Source organism: Pseudochaenichthys georgianus, chromosome 17, assembly GCF_902827115.2.
Source record: "Pseudochaenichthys georgianus chromosome 17, fPseGeo1.2, whole genome shotgun sequence".
Classification (NCBI taxonomy): Eukaryota; Metazoa; Chordata; class Actinopteri; order Perciformes; family Channichthyidae; genus Pseudochaenichthys; species Pseudochaenichthys georgianus.
In genome coordinates this window covers 10,176,770-10,187,188 of record NC_047519.1, presented here as the reverse complement: position 1 = coordinate 10,187,188, position 10,419 = coordinate 10,176,770, and the positions used below count along the sequence as shown (strand labels likewise).

General features: G+C 38.1%; 1 protein-coding gene across 1 annotated transcript; it reads left to right on the top strand.

The window, feature by feature from the left end:
* The first annotated feature begins 6,006 nt into the window (after positions 1-6,006).
* On the top strand, positions 6,007-8,216 carry LOC117462174 (histone-binding protein N1/N2-like). The gene is made up of 8 exons (XM_034104264.1): positions 6,007-6,096; positions 6,237-6,342; positions 6,665-6,745; positions 6,825-6,934; positions 7,041-7,340; positions 7,429-7,502; positions 7,960-8,042; positions 8,129-8,216. Exons 2-8 carry the CDS (start codon positions 6,242-6,244, stop codon positions 8,214-8,216), a joined length of 837 nt encoding a protein of 278 aa, XP_033960155.1. The 5' UTR covers positions 6,007-6,096; positions 6,237-6,241.
* The last annotated feature ends 2,203 nt before the right edge of the window (positions 8,217-10,419 follow it).

Below are 10,419 nucleotides of genomic sequence, written 5' to 3'. Positions count from 1 at the left end.
TGACGTTGTCACACAGCGACAAGCTGGACACTGGATTGACCAAATAACGACACACTCTTATTTACATTAGACACGTTATTCAAAACCGACAGCCTGTGTGTTGTTTGCTAAACACTGCCACTGAAATACCACACTCAATTATCAAACCCCTGCCCCCAGAATGCACATGTTAAAAGCTACACAATTAGATCACTTAGAAACCTGAGCTTGAACACTTTGTTGTGCGCAACAATGGAGGCCACTTTTGGAGAGAGAATTAGAGGAAGAGGTAAATGCAATATACTGTATTTTGTCTTCAGTACCAATCAGTAACTATATGTTCATGTCATCTTCACTCTCAGTGAAGTCATTGTGTCTGATACTGTTATGAGTATTGAGAATACACCTATTTGTGTGTTTCCACATTGCACGTGTTCATTCATAGTCCATATTTACAGCGTGCTACACATGAAAATGCCTAAAACTTTGACTTGAATGTCTTGTTTATTAATCAACTAATGGACAGTGTTTCAGTTCAGTTCATGTAACCCTTACACACACTCTTTTGAGCGTCTAGTGATTATGGCCTGCATGTCTTTCTGTTCTAACTCAGCTGTCAGCTTCTTAGCAGTTTAGACAAACATCAAATTCATAATGTAGACTATTGGACAAATTAACAACTGTTCCATTTACTGTGTGAACTGTTTTAGGGGTCGACTGTATGATATATCGTTCTCCCGCTTGCTGCTGCTGGGTGCAGGTGAAAGTAGGGCGATAGTTCTTATCTTATCTTGCAGGTATGCAACACACATGACCCTGTCACCAGTCTATGGTTGTCACACAGCGGCAAGGAGGACACTGGATTTACCGACACAGTACAAACCGGAAGTCAGCTAAATAAAGTGATGCACAGAGCTTGCATACGGTGTGACTAAAGACCGGAGGGCGCCGGACCCTAACCCTATAGCCAATCAGATGTCTAAAAAATGCATGTGTGTATTATGAGACTGTTCTGAGCCCATAGCTCACAACCAGCTTCAGTCCTCCAGTATCAACCTCAACCTCCCACGACACAGCATGACTTAGCACTTTCTCCTTATGACTTTTCTGGGAAATTGTGAGCTTGTGTGAAACCACAGGAGGAAGTACTCTTCACAATTAAAGTTACAGTCTCACACCATTTTTTTTGTCCCTCTATATTTCATCCGTCAGATATGCATGGGCAGATGTCATTTAAAGGGCCCTTCTAGTAAGACATGCACAAGTTTTTTTTTAAAGTTTTCTTTGTGTATTTTGTTTTAAAAATGGTCTCTTTCTGGTTGTTCTGCCCCTTTCTGTTTCTTTTGGTAGTTGCTTTATCTCTTTTTACACCATTTTAAGTCTTGTTGTTTCCTCTTCTTTAACTGTGTGTGTCTTTGTGGTCGCTTTCTGTTTGTTTGAGGTTGTTTTGTTTGTTTTTATTAGTCATTTAATGTTTTTTTGTGGTCATTTTGCGCATCTTCCTGGATGCTACGTGTATCTTTGAGTGACATGTGGCATGTGAGACCCTGGGCTTGGTCCTGGACCGACATTATAGTTCAACCGCCAATTGTGATACATAACACTGAATCATTTAAAACCCAAAAAGCAGAGCAGTTATTTGATGTCATGCGTTTCTCTAATCCAAGCTAACAGCCATGTTTCATCACATGGCTCAACCTCTCTCAGGTTACGGAGCCAACACATTGTCTTCATGAACAGACATTCAAAATCCCATGCAGACTGCAGCTGCAACCTTGGCTCTGTATTGCAGCATCTCAGTGTCTCATCAATGATTGACTGATTCCCAGGACTGAGACCCTTACAAGTAGCCTTGTAAAAGATAAACATGATCTAACATAATACATTCAACTGTTATTTTACACATTGATGGTCAGCAGAGTATATTTCAGAGGGATCATAGGGAATTTGTTTCCCGTTCTAAGAAAATAAGTCTAATTTCTTCAAAGTAGAATTAAATTATAGCAAAAATTAATACACTAAATCTATGATAATTAGAGACTTTCGACAACAGACGACTTGTATTGTACCGTTTGTATTGCACAGGCCAGCCAGTTTCCTCAAGGTTTCCTGGAATGTCATTCCCTACACGACTTTATACTATATACTGTACTAATCGGGGTGTGGAGCAATGTTGCATCATCTTGTACTTTTCCTGTGGGTTGCAGAAGGCATATTTCATTTTCATTTCCTCCTCACCCCAGCTAAGAGGAACAGCTAACTTTGTTTGCTTGGTCATACTGACTGGCACCATTTCTGGCATATCATTTCCTGTTAGGGGATCTGTCTCAGTGGGTTATAAATACTGGTATATGATTTGTAAATAATCTTTTATTATAGAAAAACTTTTGTAGTTTGTTTAATATTGAGTGTGTGCCTGTTAAACCCGTAAAACAAAAAAAAGGTTCCGGGTTATGTCTCTTTTATTGGTTTTTGTGTTCCTAACTACTGAAGCTATTAACATTTTGGGGCCATAAAAGGAAAATATATGTTATAATAATAATAATATTTTGTCTAATTTGTACCATTGCTTTTCATCATAATTGAACCCTTCTTAGCGTATAGGTATTCTGGCGATAAAGGTATTCTGATTCTGATTCCGACCCTAAAAATTCCTCACTACAAATGTAAAATCTTATAGCCAAATTGGACTCCATAACAAATCAAGTACCTTAGTGGAGATGAAGACACATGTATTTCACAAAATGAAGTTCTACTGTTTGTTCTCAACACGGCATTTGAGAGTATTAGGTCACCTCACCGAGTCTGTCTCCTAAAGCTGTTATCTGTTCAATCAGCCCCTCCACTGCGCCTCCTTTCTCCGCTGATACCCTTTGAGGTCTTTGCATGTGGTTGCCATGGGCAACACATCAAGGGTCTAGATAAGAGGGGGACAGACAATAACACCCTGTTAGAAGCACCGTGGTGGGCTAATGATCAAACCTGCGTTCATCTCCTGTTTCACAATATGCCAATAATTAGTGCATCTGCTGCTGCTTGCAAAGCACCTGGATGTTTGAAGGGCCTGTCTGTCCATAACCCTGCTCACATCAGCTGTGCAGATCATCACAACAGGTTTTTTTAATGGATGAAAAACGGTTGAATAGTATTTGATCCAATGTAAATGCATGCAGTGCTGTGCATTTATGTGAGGATAAACATTAATTGTTAAAAGCTTCACATGTAGGATTTCATCAAATGTGTATTACCGGTAAAACGATGTAAATATGGAAACACAAATGTACCAAAACACATGCGCATACAACACATACGCAGCATTTAAAAAACATGTGCCTACTTGACGAAACATGCACAGTGTTTACTAAAGGCGCTGAATAAACAAAACACTGCAAAAACAATAACGCTGCAAAAACAATAAGGCTTCAAAAAACTCCAAACACAACGGAAACAGGGACACGTTATGCACACAGCTGGGACCGGAGCGCTTGTTGATGTTTGGGGATTATTTCAATACTAAAGTTTGGTCAGTATATTTGAAGTGACAAGCTTACAGCAGATCTGCAATAATGTTGGAAGAAATCATGTGATCACATTGTTAAAATAAGAAAATAAGACAATAAAAGGACATTTTCCAGTGCATTGTTTTTGAAACTGCAGAGCGTTTCTCCTAATAAAAGTGTTTTTGGCCTTTGTAACGCATTTGTCACTGTCTGAAGGTTGTATCTTCCTGGTCGAATTTACTTATTGTAAGTCGCTTTGGATAAAAGCGTCAGCTAAATGCAATGTAATGTAATAATGTCTGCCTGAAACAAGTACATTGGACTCCTTTGTTTACTTCTGTAACATAATGACATAACTATCTAACACCCATGCCTCTAGTGGCCAGAGCTCCAACAAATTGTATGTGATAGGCTAAGGGGCGGGACATCTCTAAGCGGTTGACCAAGGCAAGGCAAGTTTACATAGCACCTTTCAACAAGGCAATTCAAAGTGCTTTACAACAATGAAAGACATTAAGAATATGGCCAGTCATTAAAAAGCAAGGATAATAAAATAAACATTAAAAGAAAAAATACATGGATAAAAGTTACAGTGCAGTTTAAGATATGAATAGTTCAATTAACCCAATCACAACAGAGACGGCCAGCTAACCAATCAGAGCAGACTGGGCTCTGGTTTCAGACAGAGGGTGAAAAGAGGTGCTGCAGCACAGGCAGTATGAGAAGAATAAAGAGCTTTTTGAACATTAAAGGTCTCCTATCTTGCAAAATGCACTTTTTGATGTTTTGTATACATACATATGTGTCCCCAGTGTGTCAGGGAACATGTAAACATATCAAAATAGAGGCACAAAATACAAGTATCAACCTGAAAATGAGAATAATAGGGCCCCTTTAATGTTTCGTTAAGCTTCAATCTTAGCCTTTACCTAAGAATATCCTCCCGGAATATTCCCACTTTAACCAATTGGCACTGACAGAAAAGATGTAAGGTCATTGAGCTGTGGTTCGTTGTTTTGGTAGATTTTACTGGGGAATTATAGCTGTTGTCTCTAATGGTGGCAGTGTGAGGGGACTCGATGGGATCGTCTCAGTGGGAGCTTGATTTGATGCCAGGTCCAGACTTGTCTTGAGGAGGCAGGGACACAGTGAGGAGTCCCTGCCCCTCACAGCAGGACATGACAGCAGCACAACACACATGCAGAAAACACAAACACACGTATATATATATTATTTTATCATTTAATCTTTAAGGTACTGAAGCTTTAATGCAAATGTTTAATTTAGAAAAATTTGCTGAAAGGGGAAAAACCATACAAATATATGTTTATATATATAAGGTATTGTGAAAAGAACCAGAATGAAAGGATGATGCATTTCAACATCTCTGCAGTTTCATATCGAAGTGAAGACAGCTAACAGATTAAACTCAACCCAAGTTTCATACTGTTCTTTTTTTCAAATGATGTATCATCTACTTAAGTGTATCATATTGATACATGTATTTCTGAGACCTCTACATTTTCCAAATGACTGGTACTTTCTGAAAACCCTGTTGTATGCAATGTGATGCATGTCTTTGGCCCTCTGGTGGATTACCCAGGCTCAGCACGCATAGTGTTTTTTAAAAGGCAAAATCCATTTTTGCTAATATTGAAAAAGTTACGGTGACAATAAACTTTCATATTGTTGCTGATATTTCAATATAAATATTTCCTGAATTTAAGCAAGTTCTGATCAGTTTATATTTTGTAGCTTATTTCATAGAAAAATGGTGTTGGAAATGTGTGTATCAAATATTATACAGCAGGTATTTGAGTAAATTATTCTGTATAAAGTATAAGTGTCTTGTATTGCATTTCATGATGAAGTCTGCATTATGCTCACCACAATGTTAAAAATCTGTTTAAATAATTTAATCAAACTAATTAAAGATTAAATGTCATAGTTCAAATGTATTAAAAGTAGAAATTAGATATTTTATGTGTTTTTTTGTTGTCAAGCTAATTACTCCAATGTTGAAATAATAATTCGTAATACTTATTGATTCTTCAAAAAATGCATTGGCTAGTTCAGAGAGTTCAACATAATTTGTGTATACAATATAACAACATACCACCATACCAAAAGGCCAAATAGAGAGCATGCAAAAGAGCTCCAGTTTAACAAATCTGAACAAAATCAGTTGAAATGTTCAAAATCTTACAAATGTAATGTTCAATATTTGTTTTTCAAATGTAGGCCTATGTAAATAATTACCAAATATATATATTTTTTATTTTTGTTAAAAGGTGCAATACACATTTTAATAAAAAAATGTGTGACTATTATTTGATGTGTTAGGCTTTACACGGTTAAAATAAATGATGATGCATCCGAACAACAAAACCGTCATTTTAATATTTTTATTTATTACATTTTTTCCTGTGAATGGCTGTATTTCTGGCTCTGTGCCTTTAAGAATTCTCCCGCGCTGGTTTTAGAACGCGGAAATATACCGGAACTGGTAGCAATATTTCGCGCCAAATTGAAACAACTGAGCAGTCTGCTGAGTCACGAGGAACGAGCTGGAGACAACAACTGCTATTGACATTTTGCCCGTTATAACAAAAACAAGGTATGCTGTTTAGTTTAATGTGTATGTTTCATACAAGAAATTCGCCTTACAACAGATATACGGGACCAACTAGTGTTTGAGTTCGTCTTTTGCGTTGTAAACTCTTCATTTCAAAAAAGTTTTTTTTTTGCCCAGTTTAGTTAACATGGAGGAGGCCAAGAAACTAATCGGCACGGGCAAGAAGCACCTGGTGATGGGGAAGGTGGTGGAGGCGGTGGGCGCCCTGCAGGAGGCCTGCGGCCTGCTGTGAGTTAACCAACTAACAAAAGGGACTATTAAAGCTTCAAACACAATATTATATTTAATTCTGACCGCTACAGATAATGGGTTTAAACAAACTAGTCAGAAGTGCTGCTTCGCCTCTGCTTGCATTAATATGTATATGATCCTTATAAGATGTAAAAATGTAACATCAAGCCCCCACATTTTTTAAATAAAAATAGCACAAATATATTTGCAGATACATATTATTAGTATGTATTTATGTTGCATGGTTATTTATAGACATTATAAAGAAACAAGCTTTTTTACTATGTAGATCAAATTCAATGCATTGTTTTTATTTCAGAGCCAAAAAATATGGAGACACAGCAGATGAGTGTGGAGAGGCTTTTTTCTGGTGTGGTCGAGCCCTGCTGGATTTGGCACGGTAAACCCCCGTCCATCAATCTTAACTTTAATTAAATGTAGGAATAAGATCAGAGACCTAACGGACAGTATTGTTGTAGGATGGAGAACTCTGTCCTTGGTAATGCCCTGGAAGGAGTACCAGAGGAGGATGAGGATGAAGGCGAGAAACCCAAGGACTCCAACGTTGACAGCACAGAAAACATGGATGGTAAGAAAAAACAAAACTAGTCATTTCCATCTTTCCATTGGGGTTTGTTTAATTGTTTAAGCTGCTCTACTACTGTCATCCTAACTGTCCTCTCAAACTTCAACAGAGAAGACCAGAGATGAGCTGAGGGCTCAGGTTTATGATGCCATGGCGGAGAAGAAAAATGAAGACTCCGAGAAGAAAAATGAAGACTCCGAGAAGGAAACTGAAGACTCCGAAAAGGAAACTGAAGACTCAGAGAACGACAGTGAAGAGAAGAAGGGAGACGTAGAAAAGGGTGATAAGCATAAGGACGCTGCAGAGAAAGACGAAAAGAATGTCGAAGTTAAAGAAAGCAAATTTGATAAAAGTGAAGAAAAGATGGAGACCGAGAAAGAATCGGGAGATAAGGAGGAGGACGCGCAAGGTGAATTTACAGACCTTTAAAAAATATTTTAAACTACTTTCTAACACTTGTAATGATAACCACTAACGACGTTATTGACCTTTTTCAGATGAAGAAAAGGAGGGTGAAGAGGCAGAAATGGAGGGTGACACAGAAGGAGGTGAAGGAGACTCTGCAGAGAAGGTACTTTACCAAAGCTCACAATTGCGCACGAAAAAGAAGTGTAGGATGTTAGAGATGACATATTAAGCTCATTATCAGGTTCTTATTTGTATTGTGTGTCTCTACTGGGACATGTCCATGCTTTAAAGTTCAAAAAGCTCTTTATTTTCTCATACTGCCTGTGCTGCAGTACCTCTTTTCACCCTCTGTCTGAAACCAGAGCCCATTCTGCTCTGATTGGTTAGCTGGCCGGCTCTGTTGTGAATGTTTTAGAGATATCCCGCCCCTTATCACAAACAATGTGTTGGAGCGCTAGCCAATAGAAGCGCAACTGTTGTGTAGCGATGTCCCTATTTCACGGAACTTAGGGTTTTAGCTTTTGCCGACCATTTACATGCACATAAACCTATATGATGGCACACTACATTTAAAGGGAAAACCCCAAAAGCATAATCGGGCCTCTTTAATGTGTGTTCAGGACAGTGATGATGATGATGAGGTGGTGGGGAACCTGCAGCTCTCCTGGGAGATGTTGGAGGTGGCGAAAGTCATCTACAAAAGGTAAAGGAAACACCGGCTGTATTGAGTGATGGCTGAGGATACAGCTTCTGTGTTTACTGATTTTCTTTCATTTTCTTTAACACAAGGAAAGAGTCTAAAGAGGACCAACTCATGGCAGCCCAGACTTACCTGAAACTGGGGGAAAGTTTTCGTCTGATTACTTTTGATATTTGAGAACATTTAGCTGTTGATAACTCTGTACTTTTACTTAAATAACATATCCCACTTTTAGTTATAATGGAGAATTGTAAGACTGAAGTATTAGTACTTTTACTTAAGAAGAGGATGTGAGTACTTCTTTCACTTCTTTACAATACACTGTTATATTGTGGAAGAGAGCCATTTTTCTGTGTTGCTAAACTTTAAATGTACCACCACACATTGTGTCTGTTGGAAGCGTTATACAATGTGTCATTAAGGCTCCTTCTGCACCCAGTTAGCTCAGACCGCCATTACAGTATTTAACACAACACACCACCGAATTGAACCATTTCAACTTCTGTTTAATATCACACAGGTGTTTCCGCAAATGTATATTTAGCCTTGCACTGATTTTTTAATATGTTTTTTTCTTGATACACATTTCTGGTACATTTTATTTGTAATGGTCAAATTTAAATTAATATCCCCGAGTGCGTTTTGGTATCTTCATTTAATTCACGTTAAACTCGAAAAAGGTCGATTTCTCCCGAAACTTTCCGAGAGTTAGTCTCTCGGTTTCCATTTATCAACAAATTAACGTTATTTCTCGAAGCAAATTTAAAGAAAACTTTCTAAATCAACAATAACGTTACATATTAGTGAAGAACCACTTGTTGAACTATAACTGCAGCCTAATACTCTTACTCAACTAAAAACAAAAGTAAACCTTACAAAAGAACACTTACAAAAAAAACGTAAAGTGTAAAACAGCACGTAATTAAATGTATTCTACGACACATACCTCAGCTTTGACCTCACCACACAGTCAGAAGCAGGAGAGCGGACTGCACTGCAGGCGGTGAGAGGCTCGAATGCGGTATTTATAGCACGACTCACTTCTCGCGATAACTGATCACGATGGGCTCAGAACAGGGTCCGTGTACGTTTTGTTAGTTTGATTTTTCGTTTGAACCAAAAGCCAAAAAACGAAAATACCAGCCTTTTTTTCGTTTTTGATTTAAAACGGAAAAACGGAAAATCAAAGCCGTTTCCCGTTTGTGTTGTCTGAATCAAAAGACGGATAACGAGAAAACCTAATAAAAAAAGTCTGTACGTTTTGTTAGTTTGATTTTTCGTTTGAACCAAAAAAAACAAAATACCAGCCTTTTTTCGTTTTAAATCAAAAACGAAAAAACGTGAAACCAAAGCCGTTTTCCTGTTTATGTTGTCTGAATCAAAAAACGGATAACAAGAAGACCTAATACAAAAAACGGTCTGATTTTGATTTTTGATAACAACTTCATTCAATTTTCCGTTTTGTATTGAAGAATGAAGAAAAGCAGTCCGGTGGACCGGAAGTTAAAGAACATATTTCAAATAAAAGACACGAGGATATAATGGCAATGCTGTAAAAGACCCAGAAGTCTGACGACCCTTGGCCCCCTGCTTCCGGCACCCATGCTGACGAGGATACGTTATTTTCTGCATTGACATGCAGATATGCGTTTATAGAGATGAATACAAGTATGGCAAGCTCTGTGCATAACTTTATTTCGCTGACTTCCGTTGTGTACTGTGTCGGCAAATCCAGTGTCCAGCTTGTCGCTGTGTGACAACCATTGAACAACGTCATGTTTGGTTGCATACCTGCAAGATTACCTGTGACAAATGTCAGCGATGTGAACAGAACTGTCACCCTACTTTCCACCTGCACCCCAGCAGCAAGCGGGAGAACAATATATCATACAGTCGACCCCTAAAACAGTTCACACAGTAATGAAACAGTGTTAAGCATTATTTTGTCCAACTAGTCTCTACATTATGAATTTGATGTTTGTCTAAACTGCTAAGAAGCTGACCGCTCAGTTAGAACAGAAAGAAATGCAGGCCATAATCACTAGACGCTCAAAAGAGTGTGTGTAAGGCTTACATGAACTGAACTGAAACACTGTCCATTAGTTGATTAATAAACAAGACATTCAAGTCAAAGTTTTAGGCATTTTCATTTGAAGCACGCTGTAAATATGGACTTTGAATGAACACGTGCAATGTGGAAACACACAAATCAGACACAATGACTTCACTGAGAGTGAAGATGACATGAACACATAGTTACTGTATGGCACTGAAGACAAAATACACTATATTGCATTTACCTCTTCCTCTAACTCTCTCTCTCCGATATTGGCCTCCATTGTTGTGCACATAACTCTTGACCTCAAGAGACTTTAAGATG